Source organism: Meles meles, chromosome X, assembly GCF_922984935.1.
Source record: "Meles meles chromosome X, mMelMel3.1 paternal haplotype, whole genome shotgun sequence".
In the NCBI taxonomy this organism is placed as follows: Eukaryota; Metazoa; Chordata; class Mammalia; order Carnivora; family Mustelidae; genus Meles; species Meles meles.
In genome coordinates this window covers 34385494-34406350 of record NC_060087.1, presented here as the reverse complement: position 1 = coordinate 34406350, position 20857 = coordinate 34385494, and the positions used below count along the sequence as shown (strand labels likewise).

The 20857-nt window shown below is 40.5% G+C and overlaps 1 protein-coding gene across 1 annotated transcript in view; it reads right to left on the bottom strand.

Annotated features, from left to right (window-relative positions):
* Nucleotides 1–856: 856 nt before the first annotated feature.
* Nucleotides 857–20857, bottom strand: part of OTC (ornithine transcarbamylase) — a 67315-nt gene continuing 47314 nt past the window's right edge. Inside the window, exons 6-10 of the mRNA XM_045996287.1 lie at nucleotides 19871–19993; nucleotides 13272–13325; nucleotides 13042–13191; nucleotides 10218–10355; nucleotides 857–1587 (exon numbers count right to left, since the gene is read on the bottom strand). Of these exons, the coding sequence (XP_045852243.1) occupies nucleotides 1528–1587; nucleotides 10218–10355; nucleotides 13042–13191; nucleotides 13272–13325; nucleotides 19871–19993 (525 nt within the window). The 3' untranslated portion in view covers nucleotides 857–1527. The remainder of the gene's footprint in view (nucleotides 1588–10217; nucleotides 10356–13041; nucleotides 13192–13271; nucleotides 13326–19870; nucleotides 19994–20857) is intronic.

Genomic DNA, 20857 nt, shown 5'->3' with positions numbered 1-20857 from the left:
TTGAGTGAAGAATATACCTTCCATTTGGTTCAAGAGTAACCCGTAAAGAGAGGTCATTACCATGGGCAACCATTTAGATAGTGGAAGTATACTTAGGATTATGTCCTTTATATATAGGTAGTTTGAGGGAGAGCTTCCACAGTGTATATGGCACCTTCTGGTTAAATCATTCTATACTCTCTACTGAAAGATAGTCTGTTAAACTCCATTCTTTCTTTCTTGAGTGGTCCCAAGAAGTTACCATAGACAAGAAAGTCAACTTTGATATTTACTAGAAAAAGTGGATTTTTCTCTTGTAACATTATCTGCCTTTTCTCCCTAAAAATATATTTTATTGCATGTTCATTGCAAATCTAATTTGTAATTCATCTCTTGCTCATTTAAGTCATAGCTATCTGCTAAAGAATATCTGTCAACCAGCCTGGAAACATTTTTCTAATAGTAGAGACAGAACATAAAGATGGTGATTTTTTTATCCTCTGTGAAATACATTATTTTTTTAAAGTTCCACTTATGTTATTTAATATTTTGACTAAAAATGTTTAATTTGTATCATAATAATACAACAATACAAATTTTGATCACCCACAAAAGCATGTAGCCTTAATTACATTATAATCATCCAGTGATGCAAATTTTTGTTATCCTGGTTAAAAATTGTAGAGAAAAGAATGGACTAAAATGTGGCAAGCAGTGTATTTATAGGCACATCCAGCGTGGGGTGTGAGTAAATGCACAATAGGCACAAACATGAAAAAATTAAATTGCTTCTGCTACAGAATTTGAACCTACAAAAATACCACTCTGCAACGGATCTTATGTTCCCACCTAGGTTTCCATGGTTTTGCCACTTGTCCACAAAGGCTTCTTTAGGCTTTTGACATTAAATGTTCATTACAGAGAAGAGGTGTGTGCTTTTGAAAAATCCTTCCCACATATAACCAGAAAAAAAACTCGAGTTTGGGCACCGTTATAGCTGTTTTCTGAGAATTTCATTATTTCCTCTATGCATAAGTGAATGTCTGTCCACCTCATTTGCCTGAAAACTGTACTACATCAGCAAGATGGATCATTTGGCTTCCTTGTTTATCCTGGGGGATATGAACACAGCCCACAGATCTAACAGCAGCTGACTGCCTGGTAAATGTTTACTTACAAATTAGCACGAGTGATAATTTATTAAGGTAATAAGCATATATTACATTTAATGGCTTAGACATTATGCATTATGAACACAGTATTTTATGTTTAGTTGAAGCAAGTGCACACGACTATTAATATGATACCCAAATGTAACTCGAAATTGTGCATTAGAGAGTTTAAACCAAGTCAAGCCATGTATTATAGTACATCGGTGCTTAAATTAAGGCCTTTAGGAAGGTTTGACAATGGGAAAGCAATATCACATCATTCACCTATACTGTGTATCAAGATTTGTTTATTTCTTAGATTCTCTTCTCCTTCCTCCATAAGTTGACTTTTCAGTTACTGAAGAACATTGTTTCTCTCTTGACAAACATCACTACATCAAAACTTTGGTTTCTGAAGCTGAGGTAAATAATCTGTCAGCAGGGACACCATGACAGCCTGGATGACACAACAAAGAAAGAGAAAGAAATGGGCAAATATTAGCAAGACTCTGCTTAGGGATCTAAGGAAGAGGAAATGGATTGCTGCTTTGAAGGCCTGTGGTTAAAATGTGTTTTCCCAAGGAAATGATAAGGGGACAGTTCTAAATTAATATTTATTTTTATTTGGATAGAGGAAGGTCTGGAAGGATCAGGCCGACCCAAATAAATTCAGAAACGCCATGCTTACTTAGGCCTCATTCCAGAACTAGCGGGTAAGAGAGTTGAAATGAGATACCATGGTGGTAGCCATGATTGGATTTTCCAGTCATAAGTGAAACCTAGGTATTGGTTGGTTTTAGAGAAATATAATCCCTCTCATCCTGATGTTTATGCTGTGGTTTGGTCACTTGTAACCTAGAGAAGTTTAGAATCAATCAGATGTAGAGTAAGAAAAGTAAATTGTTTGGGCTAACAAATAATGTCTGCCTGAATCTGGGTCCTCATGAAGGAATATTTTTAATCAAGAGTATAGCTTCCCATTAGGCTGTGACCCACAAATGGTAATTTGCACTTCTACTCTTCCCAGCTTCAACAATAATGACAATAGTAATAATATCGGAAACAACCACCACAAATGCTTATTGAGTCTTACTGTGTACCGGAATAAATGCCTTATCATATGTTGGTCACTTAAGAAATATTTGCTAGGCACTGTGCTAGGTGCTGCTAGGTAGAAATGTCTATCCATTGTCTCATTTAATGCAATAAGCTTCTAAGGTAACTTCTGTTACTATCATTTGTATATGGAAAATTCCTGGAAAAAATAGATAGTACACAACTGGGTTTGGACTCAGGTTTCTCTGACTTCACCCTTAGGAGGTGATTTTACTCCCTTATAGGTTCTTACTGTCTCCTTTTGACCATACTATACATGTGTCCCTAGCCTAACCAGAAATGCAGGTTTTCTATTTCATAGGTATTCATTGAATGTATTTACTGAACAGTTACCATGTGTTGGGCCCTGTATTGAGTGCTTTATGTGCACCATAACACTTCATATCCTTCCCTACTTGTGTGAAGTGGTAAGAGAGAGGAAGGTGTAGGTATTTTCCTGAGTGGTAGTAGTAGGGGGTGGATTTGCATCTGCCTGTCCCTTAGATCTTAACCACTAAGCTTAGATGACTCTTACCTCATTTAATCCTCATAAACTTATGAAGTTATTTCTATTTTTATCTCCATTATCATATGAATAAACTGGACTTGCCTAAGATCACATAGAGAGTCAGAATTTTAACTTGATTTCCAAAGTCGGTATTCTAGAAGCAATACCCTATATCTAGAAGCAATACCCTATATCACCTATATTCTAGAAGCTACAAAAAATGTTTTGAGCACAAATATAGGGTGTCATGCACTTTTCCAGGTATAACAAAGAGCATTATAGACAAGATCGATGCTCTTATGAAGGCGTTTTCATTATAGTAGAGGGACAGGCAACAAACAAGAAAATACCAAGTCGGGATAAATGTCATTAATAAGTAAAATAAAAAATGGAGGGGCACCTGAGTGCCTCAGTGGACTAAATGTCTGCTTTTGGCTCAGGTCATGATCCTGGGGTCCTGGGATCGAGCCCTATGTCTCTCTCAAATAAATTTTTAAAATCTTTAAAGAAAATAAAAAGTAAAAAGTGTAATAAAGGAGGCTGAAGAACCTCTTTAAGAGTGGGTAGCAAAGGAAATAGTCAACAAAACAAAGAGGCAGGGGCGCCTGGGTGGCTCAGTGGGTTAAAGCCTCTGCCTTCGGTTCAGGTCATGATCCCAGGATCCTGGGATCAAGCCCCGCATCGGGCTTTCTGCTCGGCAGGGAGCCGCTTCCCCCTCTCTCTCTCTGCCTGCCTCTCTGCCTGCTTGTGATCTCTGTCTGTCAAATAAATAAAATTTAAAAAAAACAAAAAACAAAGAGGCAGCCGACGGAATGGGAGAAGATAGTCACAAAATTATACCTCAGACAAAGGGCTGATATCTAAGATCTATAAAGAACTCCTCAAACTCAACACCCACAAAACAGATAATCACATCAAAAAGGGGGCAGAAGACATGAACAGACACTTCTCTGAAGAAGATACATACAAGAAGATACATACAAATGGCTAACAGACACATGAAGAAATGTTCATCATCATTAGCATCAGGGAGATCCAAATCAAAACTACATTGAGATAGCACCTCACACCAGTTAGAAGTCAAAATCAACAGTACAGGAAACAACAAGTGTTGGAGAGGATGTGGAGAATGGGGAACGCTCTTACACTCTTGGTGGGAATGCAAGTTGTACAGTCACTTTGGAGAACAGTGTGGAGATTCCTTACAAAATTAAAAATAGAGCTGCCCTATGACCCTGCAATTGCACTGCTGGGTATTTACCCCAAAGATACAGATGCAGTAAAAAGAAGGGACATCTCTATCCCAGTGTTCGTAGCAGCAATGGCCATAGTCGCCAAACTGTGGAAAGAGCCAAGAAGCCCTTCAACAGATGAATGGATAAAGAAGATATGACCCATATATACAATGGAATATTATGCCTCCATCAGAAAGGATGAATACACAACTTTTGTATCAACATGGATGGGACTGGAGGAGATTATGCTGAGTGAAGTAAGTCAAGCAGAGAGAGTCAATTGTCATATGGTTTCACTTACTTGTGAGGTTTAAGGAATAACACGGAGGATGTTGGGAGAAGGAGAAAAGAAACAAGTTGGGGGAAATCGTAGGGAAAGAAAAACCATGAGAGACTGTGGACTTTGAGAAATAAACTGAGGGTTTTGGAGGGGAGGGGGGTTTGGGGCTTGGGTGAGCCTGGTGCTGGGTATCAAGGCGGGCATGTATTGCATGGAGCACTAGGTGTGATTCATAAACAATGAATCTTGGAACACTGAAAAAATAAAATAAAATTTAAGAAAAAAGAGTGGGTGGCCAGTGAAGGCCTTGTTAAAGGAATGACATTTGAGATTTGAATGACAAGAAGAAATTAGGAAGGCCAAACTCTAGGATAAGAACACCTTCCAGGTAAAATATTTTAAGCTTCTTTATGGGTTTTTAGGATCACATCTCAGTTATTTTTTAATTGTTAATGGTCATTGCAAGTGTCAAATTTATTTTCAAATATTAAATCTTATAAAGTCAACTTGGAGTAGAGTTGCCAGATTTGGTTAAATAAATAAATAAATAAATACAGATAGTTAAATTGGCATTTAAGAAAGCAACATTTTTTAAAAAACTGTAGGTATGTTCCAAATATTGCATGGGACATACGTATACTAAACCATTATTTGTTCTTTAGCTAAAATTCCAATTTAACTGGGTATCCTGTATTTGATCTGTCACCCCTAATTTGGAGAGAAATAAAGTACTAAAATACTGTGAATTAGATTTGCAGTGGTGTTGCATATCTAACGATCATCCTGATAGCAGTGCTTTGAAGTATCCGCTCTACTGCTCAGTCCCTTTAGGTTACTTCAGGTCCACAGTAATAATTGCAGGCGGAGGAAGAAAGGTACCTGACATTTTATGAGTTCTACAACCTTTCTAATTACTGAAAAATACAAAAGCAACCTTCTTGGGAAGGAGAGGGTATGTTTAAAAAACAAAATAAAACAAAGGGATCCAAAGGCTTGTGCACTATGGAGAGAATGATATGATTCCTAGAGTGTTCTGAACAGCACAGCTAGAATTCACCCAACATGGAGGCCTTGAAAAGCTCCTCTAAGTACTGAAAGAATATGCATTTGCTGGGGAGGGCATGTGCTATGGTGAGCCCTGTGAATTGTGTAAGACTGATGAATCATAAACCTGTACCCCTGAAGCAAATAATACATTATACGTTAATAAAAAAAAGTTATATGCTTTTGGAGCAAGCCCCACCCTATTTAGTTATGTATTTGCTATCAGTCATTATGGACATGTTAGAACTTGAGGCTAGATTGTATTTTTATTTTCTTCTTCCATCCTGATTTTAAATGAAATTATGTGTGGAAATCGTTCTCTAGACAGTAGTCCTGTCCAGTAGAATATTCTGCAATTATCAAGATGTTCTATGTCTGTGCTGTCAGATACAAATAATGTAGCCACCAGCCATGTGTGGCTACTGAGCACTTAAAATGTACTTAGTATGTCTGAGGAATACACTCTTACATTTCATTATAGTTTAATTAGTTTAAATTTAATAGAAATAGCCACAAGTGCCTAGTAGCTATTGCACTGGATAGGGAATTTCTAGAGGAAAACAAGTATTGTGCCTTTAGAACATCCCAGAGAAATCTATCTCAGTAGTGTTGAGCCTAAATGCCGTTCTAAATGAGTTACCTAAGAATCATTTCTTTCCATGTAAAATAGGAATTTAGACTAGACAATCTTTAGGGTCTCATCTCTCCTGAAAATATCACATTCCTATGAATTGTACAGGCTAAGTGGGGACTACACACTATTTTTTTTAATCTCCAATGCCTGGCAGAGGGACCAGCACCCAGTAGATGCATAGTATGCGACTGCCAACATGAACTTCACTCAATGGGCCCTCCAGTCTCTAGCTCAGAGAATTGAAGAGTGTAGCATGTGTGTCACCACCTCTCTTCCGGAATCCATGTCAGGTGTCACTGGTCAGTTATGCCACTTTCTTTCTGAGACCACAGGCAGGCTTAGAACCTTCTGAACATGGATAACTTGAGTAGCCTATTGGTGAGATTGAGGACCCTATGATTACAAATCATTTGCCATCTGTATAGTTTGATCTGTTGATCTTATCTGTGAGGAAACCAGGACCCAGAGAGGTAATACTTATCCAAGATGGCAGAGTGGACGAGCATTAAAGACGATATAAAATATATAAAGTATATGCTGGCTAACTGAAGATAAAAAAGTATAGAAAGTATGCAGTATATAAAGAACGCATCTAGGGTACAAGTCTCCTCACTCCCAGGCAATATTCTTTCTATTTTTACATGCTCTACCTTCATTTTAACATGGCTATGCCTCTTGTTTGCTTTGAAATATATTTTCCCCTAATAATAGTGGGCACTTCAGGAAGGTAGGGTATGGAGAGATGGTGATATATCTTAGGCAGATGGAAAATAGGTGGACGTAAGATTTCCCTTTGTTTATGTATGTGTGTGTATCTATCTATCTATATGTATATATACATATATATATATATCCTAAGCATCTCAATAATGTGAATACATGATGTATTTAATTTTTTAAGTAAATTCAATTTAAAGATGTTGTTTAATAAGATCTTCAAAAATTCAGAAGTGCAGGGGTGCCTGGGTGGCTCAGTGAGTTAAAACCTCTGCCTTCGGCTCAGGTCATGATCCCAGGGTCCTGGGATTGAGCCCCACATCGGGCTCTCTGCTCCGCAGGGAGCCCGCTTCCTCCTCTCTCTCTGCCTGCCTCTCTGCCTAGTGTGAATTCTCTCTGTCAAATAAATAAAATAAAATAAAAATTCAGAAGTGCAGAACATCTCCATAAATGATATTTTAGCAACATTTCTTTTAATTTTTCCCCACTGAATTTCTGCAAAGGTCATGTTTTAACAGATTTGCGTTGATTTATCTTTGTAACTTCAGTCATCTTCTGAGAAAGACTAGAGCTTGAGGAAAATTTTTTGCCATGCCTCTTCCTGGGGTATGCTGTGGAAGAGCTCACATTTTCTTTTTTGCCATCTAGATCTTTGCTACTCAAAATGTGGTCTCCAGGACAGCAACATCTGCATTACCTAGGTGCTTGTTAGAAATGCTGGATCTTCGGCCCCATCGTGGGGCCTATTGAATCTATCTGCACTTTAACAAGATCCCTAGGTGATTCATATAGTTAGAATGGCAAAAATTGACCAGGCAAGAAACAACAAATGCTGGAGAGGATGAGGAGAAAGGGGAACCCTCTTACACTGTTGGTGGGAATGCAAGTTGGTGCAGCCACTTTGGAAAAAACAGTGTGGAGATTCCTCAAAAAGTTAAGGCTATCCCATGACCCAGCAATTATACTACACTACCCAAAGATACAGATGTAGTGAAAAGAAAGGCTACATGCACCCCAATGTTCATAGCAGCAATGTTCACAATAGCCAAACTGTGGAAGGAGCCAAGATGTCCTTTAACAGACGAATGGATAAAGAAGATGTGGTATATATACAATGGAATATTACTCAGCCATCGGAAAGGATGAATACCCCACATTTGCATCAACATTGCTGGAACTGGAGGAGATTGTGCTAAGTGAAATAAGTCAAGCAGAGAAAGACAATTATCATATGGTTTCACTTATTTGTGGAACATAAGGAATAGCATGGAGGACATTAGGAGAAGGAAGGAAAAAATGAAGGGGAGGTGAATTAGAGGGGAAGATGAATGATGAGAGACTATACATGCTGAGAAACAAACTGAGGGTTTTAGAGGGGAGAAGGGGGGTGGGTGAGCCTGGTGATGGGTATTAAGGAGGGGATGTATTACATGGAGCACTGGGTGTTATATGCAAAAAATGAATCATGTAACAATACATCATCAAAAACTAATGAAGTACTGTATGGTGACTAATATAATAAAAAAATTTTTAAAAAAAGCTTTGGAAGCACTGGTCTAGATAACATGGCAGTTGCCATTTTGGCCAAAGCTAGTGTCCTGAGGTGGCCAGCTGGAGGGTACAGTAAAAACAAAATCATCCCTCCTATTAGATATGACAAATTTAGACCTGACATATAACTTTCCATTGGAAAAGAAATCATGATAGGCTTTCAAGCAGCCATAGTGGAGCTCAAAACCCTCCTGGTCATTGTATTAGGTCAACAATGAAGACGATGTCAGTGATAATAATTATAATAATACTTACAGTATATTAGATACCATACTAAATGCTCTACATGTATTATTTTAATGCTCACAATAACCCTATCGATTCCCATTTAGAGAAAATAACCCTATCTATTCCCATTTAGAGAAAATGAATTCCCATTAGATAAAAAAATTACCAGAGTCTTTTCCAGCTCATTTTTCTGTACTCCAGAATTTGAAAGTTATAAACCACTTTTCCCAAAAGCCGCAGTGCAGACATGACATTCAACTGTATGTACTCAAGTCTGAGAGCCCTAAGGAAAGCCATCGTCTGAGAGATTAGATCTTCTGGTCTAAGCAGATGGGGGGTATCTGGTTCAGCTGGGGCAGCGATAATGGAGTATCTGACATTTAGTTTCAGGGGTCTTAGGTACCAGGCTTTGCATAGCTTTGTCAGTGCTGTTTGGCTACTAAAGAACCACAATGTTGTTGGGTGATTTTCCTGCGTGTGTTGTTTCAGATTATGTGATATCCAGGAATGATTTGCTGCACCTTCTTTCCCCAGAGATTCTGGGCACTGCTAAATGTCTCTTAATAAATTCCTATATTATCTTTTTATCTTTCCTAGAGTGGCCTCTGTTTGCCAGTAAGACCCCAGCTGGTACAGTAATTGAAATCAGTTAAATCACTAAAAACTAAAAACAAAACAAAACAAAACAAAAAACAGTGGTACTAAATTATGACACATGAATGTCGGTTTTTCAGAGAAGAAGGTGATGCTTGAACTATTGTAACACACAGATGTAAGGTTAATATTTCCTAGAATAGCAGTGATGAAGATGAAACTTATGTTAAGTGGAACAGTATTTTTTAAGATTAGTTTTGTTGCAGTTCTGGAAATGTTCAGTACCTAAAGCAGGTATATCTATAGAGCCAAAGTCAAGTAGAGAACCAAAACAATGATCTAAGTAAGTCATGAAGAAAAGAGAAAGGAAATAAGATTTCTTTAAATACTCATTTTGTGCCAGGCACTGAATTAGGAATCTCTATAAATATTAACAAGGGGACTGTAAAGTAAGAATTATACAATATAATGGTTGTCAGGCAATGGTGGCTGGTGTTCAGGCTGATTAAGAGCAGCCTCAATTTTTATTAAAATAGATATATTTGGGGGCACCTGGGTGGCTCATTCGGATGAGCACCCAAATCTTGATTTCAGCTCAGGTCATGATCTCAGGGTCATGAGACTGAGCCCAGCCTGGGGCTCCACACTTAGCATGGGGCCTGCTTGGGATTCTCTCTTCCTCTTCCTCTGCCCCGCCCCCGGCTCACTCTTGCTCACTCTCGCTTTCTTAAAAAAAAAAAAAAAAAGCAATAAAATAAAGTATATGTATTTGGAAGGACATCAATTTTATACCATTAAAAATGCAATATAGGGGCACCTGGGTGGCTCAGTGGGTTAAAGCCTCTGCTTTCGGCTCAGGTCATGATCCCAGGGTCCTGGGATCGAGCCCCGCGTCGGGCTCTTTGCTCTGCGGGGAGCTTGCTTCCTCCTCTCTCTCTGCCTGCCTCTCTGCCTAGTTGTGATTTCTCTCTGTCAAATAAATAAAATATTTTAAAAAAAAAAAAAAAAAAAAAATGCAATATAAATGCTAAGAAGCAATAATAATCTATTATGAGCTTTCTGGGAAAAAATAGATGCCATATGAGTAAGTCATATAGGTAGATAATCTCAGTTGCTTATTATTTACCAAAAGGCATGAATGACCAAGTTAGGGCCACACAGAGAACTTCTTCTTAGCTTCCATTCCCCATTTCTTGCTTACCATGATTGTCCACTTCCTGTTTTCAGCCTCTGGGAATACTAGTGATCGTGGAGAATAAAACACTTCATCATCCACTTCTTCTGGCTTTCTGGGCAAGCAGTGTAAAAACGTCCAGTCAGAGGCAGCAACTTTAGCAGTCTAAAGAAGAAATAGGATGCATCTGTGTTTTGACTAGTATATATGGCTATTACATTTGTCTTCTTCAATATTAAAACACACATATGGTGTGGAGTCAGAGACCAAATGCAAAAGGAGAGACGACGAGGCAGAGCGGTGGTTTAAATTCAAGGCACCAAAAGGAAACATAAATGGTACTTTCAACTTATGGAAATTTATACTCAGTTTTTTAAATTTGGGAGAATGTTACTCCAAATTAAACCACTACTCAGTTTTCGGGTTCTCTGTCTGGAGGGATCGTGAACATTTCAGTAAAGAGTTCCATGGGTGTAATGCGTGGCTGATAGCAAAAGTCACCCATTATGCCCCAATATATTTTAAAAGTTGCTTTTATGAGGTTATGTTACATTTTGAGCATATCTACAAGTTACGGTTTTTAGCAGTTGAAGCATACTTCATCACTAATTAAAACACTTTCGAGAGAGAGTGTGCTGAGATAGGAGTGCATTAAACAGGATTATGGACACTATACACCAGAGGTTTCCTTCTTAATGCAAAAGTCCTAACAGTTGTGATTTTCTCCAGCCATTAAGTCCTGAAAGCTACATTTTCCCATCCATTTCCGTCGTTCACTTACAGATTCAAAACTGCAGTACCTCATAATTTCTTACCTCAAAATTACTGCCTTTTACTAAAATTTTTACTTCCTGTACTTGTTCGAGGTTCAGAACCTTCTGAATTTCTAAAATAATGGCAAAGTGACATGGGAAAGGAATAACATTTGAGTCAGTCATACATCAGTGTGATGAATGTTCTTCAAGCCTACAGTCCTAGCACCACAAAAATGCCTAAGGCTGGTCAAGGCAAGTACGAGGTAAGCCACAAGGAATTTAGAATTTCTCCATGAACATATTTCCACATATATGACAACAGATTAGCCATAATGTATAAATAACTCTTATAACCAATAATGGCAAAAAAAATAGAAAATGGGCAAAGGATATGATAGCATTTTAGAGAAAGACACATGGAAATGGCCAGTAAACATGAAACGATGTTTAGCTTTATTAGTAATCAAGGAAATGTTAAATTTAAAAAGCATGAGATACAGATTTTAAAAATTAAAAATGTAAATAACAACTAAGAGTAGAAAGAGTATGCAGAGAGTAGAAATGATCAGTTCTTTTTGGATGGCTATTTAGCAGCATTTACCTATTTTAAAAAACATATACCACTTTACACAGAAGTTCTTTTTCCATGGATCTATTCTCCAGTAATACTTGCACAGAGAAATACGTATAAGGATATTCATTGCAGCATTGTTTGTCATTGAGATCATTGAAAATAGCCCAATTTATCAACATAAATCATAGTTCCCCCAGACCTTGGAATTTTATGCAACCATTTAAAAGAATGAAAAATATCTAAATAAATGGACAAGAAAATCAAAGATTTGTTAAGTGGGAAAAGTAAGTCAGAATAATATGTCCGGGGACACCTGGGTGGCTCAGTGGTTAAGCCTCTGCCTTTGGCTCAGGTCATGATCTCAGGGTCTTGGGATCGAGCCCCGCATCGGGCTCTCTGCTCTTCAGGGAGCCGGCTTCCCCCCTCTCTCTGCCTGCCTCTCTGCCTACTTGTGATCTCTCTCTCTCTCTGTCAAGTAAATCAATCTTTTAAAAAAAAGAATAATATGTCCGATATGCCATTTACGAGACATTAATAGTTGTGTGTGTGTATATGGAGGCATATATAAATACACAGAAAAGGTCTGCTGAGATGCATCAAATTGTCGAACCCTGGCTCCCTCTGGGAATAGTCACTGTTGAAAGGATAAAGGAAAGACACTTTCACTTTTTATTTTCCAAACTTCATTCTATTGACATGGATAAATAAGGAGCTAGTATTTACATATTGCTTTATCAATGAAATATCTGTTGTGTTTGCTCAGTCTCTTTCTCCACCAAAACAGACTAGCTGCTCTGCTGACAAAATCCCAACGTATATTTGCCTGGTAGAATATTCTTCCAGAAGAGCAGTTCTCAAAGTGTGACCCTGGAGCAGCAGCATTGCATAACCTGGGAACTTGGTACAAATGCCAGTTCTTGGGTCCCACCTCTAATCTACTAATTCAGAACCCCAGGGGAGTGGGGTCCTGCCAGCTGTGTATTAAGAGCTCCAGGCAATTCAGAGGCATGCTCAGCACTGAGAAGACTTGCTTCAGATCTTAATGAAAGGCATCAGAGTAGATGGGATTCCCCTGGGAATGCCCTGGAAGCTGTAAGCAAAGCTAAACTGGACTCTAGTGTCCTGAACAACTAGAGGCAAGGACTAGCCTGAAGCACCTAATTATGTAGCTTTTCTTAGAGGAGAAATCAGAAGAAACTGCATGCAACAGAAGTAACAGTGTCTCTAGACACACACACAGCAAAGCATTCCGATGCCTCCATGCCTCCATCTCTGTGAGAGGGAAAAGCTTGCTTCTCTCTTCTGCCTGATTGCAAATGCCTGCATCCAGGACAAAAGAGTCTTTCTAAAGGACATCCATAGCTAAGCTTCAGGAGGAGAGAAATCCCTGGAGGATGCAGTCAGCGAGTCCTTTATAGAGAAGGAGAGGACAGTCTGTTGTCCCCATAGCGAACGAGTGATCAGATGGTTCGGCCCTTTGTGAATGGAATTAATGAACCTTCAGAGAGGCATCAATTTGTACCTTCATTGTAACCTGGTAACCTTGGAAAGCCTGGAGCCGCTTTTTCTTCTCCTCTTCTTGTCCCATGCTTATCCACGTGTCTGTAATTAACACATTGCCTCCACGTGCCGCTTCCAATGGATCATTCGTCAGTGACAGCTTGGTGCCGTTCTAGCATACACAAGCATGGCCGTTAAACAAGTTCATGGGACAGAGAAAGGCCATTCTAAGTTTACATATAAGGAGCATACCTCCTCGGCATACTGCTCTGCCACCTTAGTCACACTGGGATCTGGCTCATAACCCTGCAGGGGGAAGAAGTCAACTGTTATTTAGGCAATTGTTTTGTATCAGGCTGTCTTATATATGCATTATTTTCCTCTCAACAGCATGCCCACTGTCCTTCCCTTTGCTGCTTCAAGTGGGATATGGTATTGCCATCTAAATTCCAAACCTTCATAGGGCTTTTGGGAATTTAACAAGGCAACCGGCTGCCCCATCTTTCTCTTATTATCCTTGACCTCTTCAATTATCAGATAAACAGGGCGTGGTGCTTTCCAGCTCTCAGTAGGGCCCCTTCTCCTTCCTCTAATAGTGTTAAGAGGATTACATATGTAATTCTACAAGCAGATGCCATTTTGTCTCCATCTTTCCACAAGCTGTGTGGGGGTTTTTTTTGCAATGTTGTTTTTGTTTTTGTCTGGGATGCTTTTCTCTACTTGCTTCATGTGGCTAACATTTTCAAGTCTCAGCTCAAATGTCTCCTCCGCAGAAGAACCTTCCCCAAGCACCCCAGCTAAATACTCACAGGCCACGTGCCAGTGTTCTGAATGCAGGACTCGTGCTTTGAAATGCGATTTACACCACAAGCACCCTGCTTTTGCTCAATATATTTGTTTGGGATCGTTTGGCGAGAGCAGGGTCGGGGCTTGGGTGAAGCAAGCGAGCTGCTGGGACACAGAGCTTAAGCAGAACTGTCAGAGTCTTTGCGAGTACAAATGGCGCACCAGAGGGGCCTCGCTTGCTTGGCCCAGTCTCAACTCTGGGTGAGGGGACGTGAGAGGGCACTAAAGCCTCCCCCGAGCTATTCCAGATGCCCCAGGTAGCCCCGCACCCCCCTCCCCCTCCAATCTGTTCTGTCAACAGCAGCAAGGATTGTTTTCTCTGAAGCTGCAATGTTTCCCACTTGTTCCTTAAGTCCAAGCTGATTAAGAGTATCAAGACTTCCCCCTGCCCCCACATTCCCTGTTTCTGTCTCTCTCAATTCTTCTCAACATCTTGCTGTAGGAAAGGCAACCTTGTTGTTATCTCCGTACTATGTCTTGCCCTTTTCTGCCATCTCAGCCTTTTACCCTTGAACACCTCCTCCTGTCCCCTCCTGGGGGTCTTCGTTGGAACATGTCAGCTCTTCTTTTGTCAACTTTAGCCCAGCCTCCCCTCTGGACCCTCCATATGGAGGGCTTGCCAGTCCAAACAGCACAGTTATTCTCACCTTCCTCCATCCTTCTCATTTTTCCGAATTCTTAGCATTTATTACAAGTTGGGTTTTAGAAATTCTCAGTGGAGCATTGTGATACACACCGTGATATGCCACTCACATCCCCCCTTCATGAATAAAGAACTTATTCCCCCAGCTGCTGGGCGTGCTGCCAGAAGATGGCTTTCAGCCGCCAGCCCTCTTTGGGCACTGCCTCAGCTACAGAGAGCTGACTCATCCAAGGTCACATCCCCTTCTGGGGCGACCTACATTCAATGACTGATTGACAGAAGGGGTTGGAAACTTGACTCCCTCCTCCCAACTTGGAACAGCTCTAAATGGCCGTCTCGGATCTAGAAGTCTCTTTAAGGTCAGACGAGGCTGTTGTTCGACCTGCAGTGCAGCTCGGCTTCTTCCTCTGCCTGCTCCTGCTTTCCTCCCTTCCCTTCCACCGGTGTTGGTCTCAAGGGCGTGCCCTAATAAGCATCCTGCACACCAAACTCTGTCTCAGAGTCTACTTCCAGGAACCTCAGCCTGTCACAGGCATGTTCAGGTTCATTCCTTTAAAACTGTCCATTGGCACCTGAGTGGCTACCGTAGTTCCTTCTCATTACAAAATTCTTGAAAGAAACTACCCATGACACTGATGATGGTGGCACAGACATTTTAGAACACCCTGGCATGGCCGTAAGTTCTAGAGCTTTTTGATCGGGGTGTGGAGAAGGTAATTAATAAAGCGTTGCTAATTTAGTAACTAATGTGGCCATTCATACCAGTAAACATAAATGAAGAGGTTTGGCCACTACCCCGTGTGCCTCCTGCCCTGAAAATTTAGCCTCCCCTCTAGAGAGCAGGTTTTATACTCCCCACATATAATCATTCTTACAGAAGGAATCAATAAGTACTTAGAGAACCGACAGAGAGGTTTGGAAATTAGAAAATCACCCAACCTTACATGCGCTGGGCCATGACTGAGAATACAAAGAGGAATTCTTTACTCACAGCTCAGCTTTCAATACTAAATCACTCATTGGCTTTTACATAAATCTTAAAACCAGAGGAAGAAGGTGATTAACAAACCCAGTTCAGCTTAAATATTCACTTAGAACAATGTTAAAATCATTACCATCAATAGTTTATGGAGCAATTTTACAATCAAGGACAAAATTATGTTTTCTTGAACATGTAAGTTATTCCCAGTTGAAGAATGGGGAAATAGATTACTTATGGCCTTGGAGACTTCAGGGCTTCTTAAATTTACAATAAATCTCCTAGCTTTATCTTGAAAGGAAAGAGACCTACTTATAAATTAACTGAACAACTTCTGCACTATCACACTTTTCCAAAGACTTTTTAAAACTCTTACTCCCACCAAGATTTGACAAAGTTTTAGCACTGTCTGTCATTTAAAGGAGTCTTTGCCTAAGAACAATATCGAAATTACTTTGTAAGATTCAAATTTTTCCCTTTGGTGGTAATAAAACATCTCTGACACACCATAAAATGTTTAAATCCTATTTTTTCCAACAGAATAAAGCCTCTCCAGAATCATCTTCTATCAGGGGACAGTTATTGTTAATAAATGTTGTCACTGTAAAAACTAAATGCAATCACAGTTTGCATTAATACAGAGCTTTTCTTCAAACTAGATTTGTGTGACAGTGTGTTAACTCTTCCCGTAAAGTGAAGGAGAACCACCTTGAGCACAGACGGATATGACCCTTCATTTCCATTTATGCTGAATAAAAGAGAATTATCTGCTGTAAGAATTCTCTGAGGGCCACCTGGGTGGCTCAGTGCGTTAAAGCCTCTGCCTTCGGCTCAGGTCATGATCTCAGGGTCCAGGGATTGAGCCCCACATCAGACTCTCTGATCAGCGGGGAACCTGCTTCCCCTTCTTTCTCTCTCTGCCTGCCTCTCTGCCTACCTCTTTCTCTCTGTCAAATAAATAAATAAATAAATAAATAAAATCTTAAAAAAAAAAGAATTCTCTCTCTGAGTCCCCACAGCTTACTCTAATAGGGTGGCTTCTAATATATGCCGTTGTCTGTGTCTGCCATTTCTTCTATGGTAAGTGTATTAGGTACAAGAGTGTCCTCCCAAAATTCATTCTCAGCCAGAACCTCAGAATGTAACCTTATCTAGGAGGGTCTTCACAGATGTAAGGAGTTAAGATGAGGTCATACTGGATTAGGGCGGCCTACTTTTAACATGACTGACGTTCTCCTATGAAGAGGGGCATCTGTACAGAGAAACACAGACATAAAGGCAAGAACATGGAGGAAGAGACTAGAAGGATGCGCAACAAGCCCAGGAAGCTTGGGGCTGTGGGGAGAGATGAGGATCCTTTCCTAGAGACTTCAGAGAGACCGTGGCCCCACCACCCTCTTGATTTTGGACTTCTAGTCTCCAGAACTGTAAATAATAAATTTCTATTATTTGAAGCCACCCAGTGTATGGTACTTTGTTAGGACAGAGGACACATTGACTCGAACTGGTTCAGCAAGAGCACTAGCGAAAAGCATTTTGTTTTCTTTTTCTTTGGCAGGAGACAGTGGACAATGCCGGTGCTCTACACAGATGCCATCGTAGGATTTCTTTTCACAGTTTTTGCTCCCTCTCCGCATTTCAGTGGGCTTTTAATAGCACTTGCAGCTCTTCCTCGGAAGACAGCCCTCTGCCTACCCAGCTGCTTTTCCCGCCAAAGTGCCAGGGGATTTACTACCCCACCTCCCCTTGCTGCCTTTGACCAATGACTGGTTCAAAGGATGAAAGCCCACCTACTGGGTGTGTGTGGGGCACAGTTGGTTAAGCATCTGACTTTTGATTTTGGCCCAGTTCATGATCTCAGAGTCCTGGGACAGAGCCCCACATTGGCTCCCAGTACGGAGTCCTCTTGGGATTCTCTCTCTGCCCCTCCCCTCGCTTGTGCGCGCACTCTCTCTCTCTTTTTTTTTCTTAGAGAGGCAGGCAGGGGTGAGGGGCTCTGTCTTTATATATATATATATATAATTTATTTGACAGAGAGAAATCACAACTAGGCAGAGAGGCAGGCAGAGAGAGAGGGGGAAGCAGGCTCCTGGCAGAGCAGAGAGCCCAATGCGGGGCTCGATCCCAGGACCCTGAGATCATGACCTGAGCCGAAGGCAGAGGCCTTAACCCAATGAGCCACCCAGGAGCCCCCCCCCTTTTTTTTGTCTCTCTCTCTCTTTTTGAAATAAATAAAATCTTTTAAAAAAGGAAGCAGGTCCACCTTCCTTGCCTCAGGTTGAGACAACTCTGGGGCATAAGTTACGCTTCTGAGCTCACCTGTGGGATCAGGCTGTCGCTTCCTTCTGTAGGATGATGCCTGACCTAGCACTGGAGTGACCAAATCATGCCCTTTGCCTGGGAGTCTCCCAGTTTTAGCACCGATAGTCCGATGTCCCTGGAAATCCCCCAGTCTTAGGCCAACCGGGATGGTTAGTGACTCTAAATGGCCCTCTCGCTTAGATTCTTCCCTCTCTCTGTCCTTCTCCTACTCTCCTACAGGTCTTCCTTAGGAGTACTCCTTTAATACCTGTACACAAATCCTCCCTAAATCCCTTGTGGGGAACTCAGCCCAAGACACTGGTACAGGAAGGGGTGAAGAGCGCATGAAAGCCTGGGGGATTTGGGAATTTCCTACTAGAGAAATTCAGCCATTAATCCATATCGTGTAATTCATGTACCTGGTGATTTGCAAATAAACATCTCAAACTCAAGAAGCAGAAGCAGGGAGTAATTTTAGGCCTTAGTAATTTTAAGATGCCTCTGGACGTCTTAGTTTGTCAGAGGGAACCTTCACACTCACTACTGAAATAGCAGCAAACAGATGCCTGGTCAGAAACACACTAGTCCACAGTAATTGTGAATAGTTGCTCTTAATGACAGGGCCAATTTTATCTTTCACTTTGTTTCTGAAACAGTCTCTGTTTAGGGGAGTTTTCCCTTTAAAGACTCCTGATTGGAGGAGTGCCTGGGTGGCTCAGTGGGTTAAGCCTCTGCCTTCGGCTCAGGTCATGATCTCAGGGTCCTGGGATGGAGCTCCGCATCAGGCTGTCTGCTCGGCGGGGAGCCTGCTTCCCCCCACCCTCTGCCTGCCTCTCTGCCTACTTGTGATCTCTCTCTCTCTGTCAAATAAACAAATAAATCTTTTTAAAAATCCATAAGAAAAAGACTCCTGATTGGATATCACTGGCCAATCAGAAACATAATGGGGGAAATATTCAGTAGTGATGGGATATATTTTTTAAGATTTTATTTATTTATTTGACAGACAGAGATCACAAGTAGGCAGAGAGAGAGGGAGAAGCAGGCTCCCCGCCGAGCAGAGAGCCTGATGCGGAGCTCGATCCCAGGACCCTGAGATCATGACCTGAGCTGAAGGCAGAGGCTTAACCCACTGAGCCACCCAGGCACTCCAGTGATGGGATATTGAAAAGGTTCTGTGGGGATCCTTCAGGACTGGTTTGTGTACGAGTCTCTTGTACATTAATTTTTGTTCTGTAAAAGGCCTATTTATTTTGTATGAGGCAGGGAGTATCCTAACATAGAGCTTCTCTTGGAGGCATCTACACTTTTTAATTTGGGTGTATTTATTTATGGATTTATGTCATTATGTAGGTAAAACATTAACATGTTGAAAAATTCAAACCACATAAAAAGATACACCATGAAAATAAAGTCTCCCTCCTATCTCTGTCCTTGAAACTCCCAGTTCCCCTTCTCAGAGGCAGCAACTATTACCAGCTTCTTATATATCAAAAGTGTTACTCTTGAAAATAACCTATGAAAGAAGTCATGCCTCCTGTACATTCTGTGTGAGATTAGCAGCAGAGTAGGAAGTATATGGGGGACGTTTTCACAGCCACGTGGGACTCAGATTCGAAAAGCTGCAGGGCCTCTGGAGTTGAGTTTGAAATATTAAGCTGGTATAGAAGCCATCACTGTGACCTTCACACTAGATTGGCATTTTTTCCACTAAACTGCAGTATTAGAAAAGTGATGACATTCTCTCTATGCCTTGGGAATTCTACACCGTCTGGATTTCATTGCTTTCTTCAGCCTCTGTTGTAGCGGTGCCCAAGGATGCCAGTCATCATAATGGCTGGCTTCAGGGCCGTCAAAGGGATAATTCAGAGAGGCTTTTAAGAAAGATGCGCAGATGAGAGGCTTCATGGGAAATAGGCACTCAAGAGGCCACATAAATGTAATAGTAATGCTAGTTACATAGCCTTACGTTTGTGGCCTCACCTGTGCTTTCCTTGAGTGGAAGACTGGTTTGTTTTCACTGGTAGTTGTATCTGGGATGATTTAAGAGGGGCTTAGTCTCAAGGGAGAAAGTTCTCCTACCTTTGGAGTAGCTGCCTGAAGGTGCATCCCGAATTTTGCAGCACTCATCATGATGGAATGCAGAATGTTGTTCCCATCCCCAATCCAGCTGAGGGTAAGGCCTTTCAGAGAGCCATAGTGTTCCTAAAAGCCAAGGGAGGAGGAGATTATATCCAGGAGGAAAGCCACTTGTGTGAAACAATTATTAGAGCTAAAATAAAGGAAAGAGTCAGACTTCACCTCATTTTTTATAGCTTTGTTGGAATGAATAAACTACTAGTTTTTTGTTTTTGCATTATATAGAGCAATTCAATAATATGAATGTACAATCACAACAAATGGCAAAATGACTTAATGTCTTAAGCCATGACATGTGAACTCATACAGAGACTCATAGTTTCATACATTTCAAATTTGAATCTTTGTTGGATTCATTCATTTGTTCGTTCATTCATTCATTCACTCAACAAATTGAGTGCCATCAATGTCCAGAGGGTTTCCTTGGTCCTGGAGATAGAACAATGAAGAAAGGAGACAAAAAATCACTACCTTTATGGAGCTTACATTCATTGGTATTAGAATGGGGAAACACAATGCATCTGGAACAGTGGAACATGGTGTCTATGTTTGCATTTATATAAAGTTAAAAAAACATGCCCATTAATATTTTGGTTGTTTACAGATATAGATGTGTAGTCAAAATATAAACACATGCCTGGGAATTATAAATACAAACATCAGGAAAATAATTTCTTTGTGGGGTGAAAGGAAATGGGATCAGGGAGAGTTACACAGTAGGCTTCAACTCTCTTTATAATATATTATTTAAAAACAAAATATTTCTAAAGTAAGATTTGACAAAACTATGTAATAGGCTTAAGGGCATTTGTTTTATTTTTCTTGAAGTGTCTGTAGGCTTCACAGCTTTTATATAGTCATAAAGATAATATTTTAAAAATAGAAAGTCTAAACAACTTTGAGATCACAGAACTACTACATGATGAATCT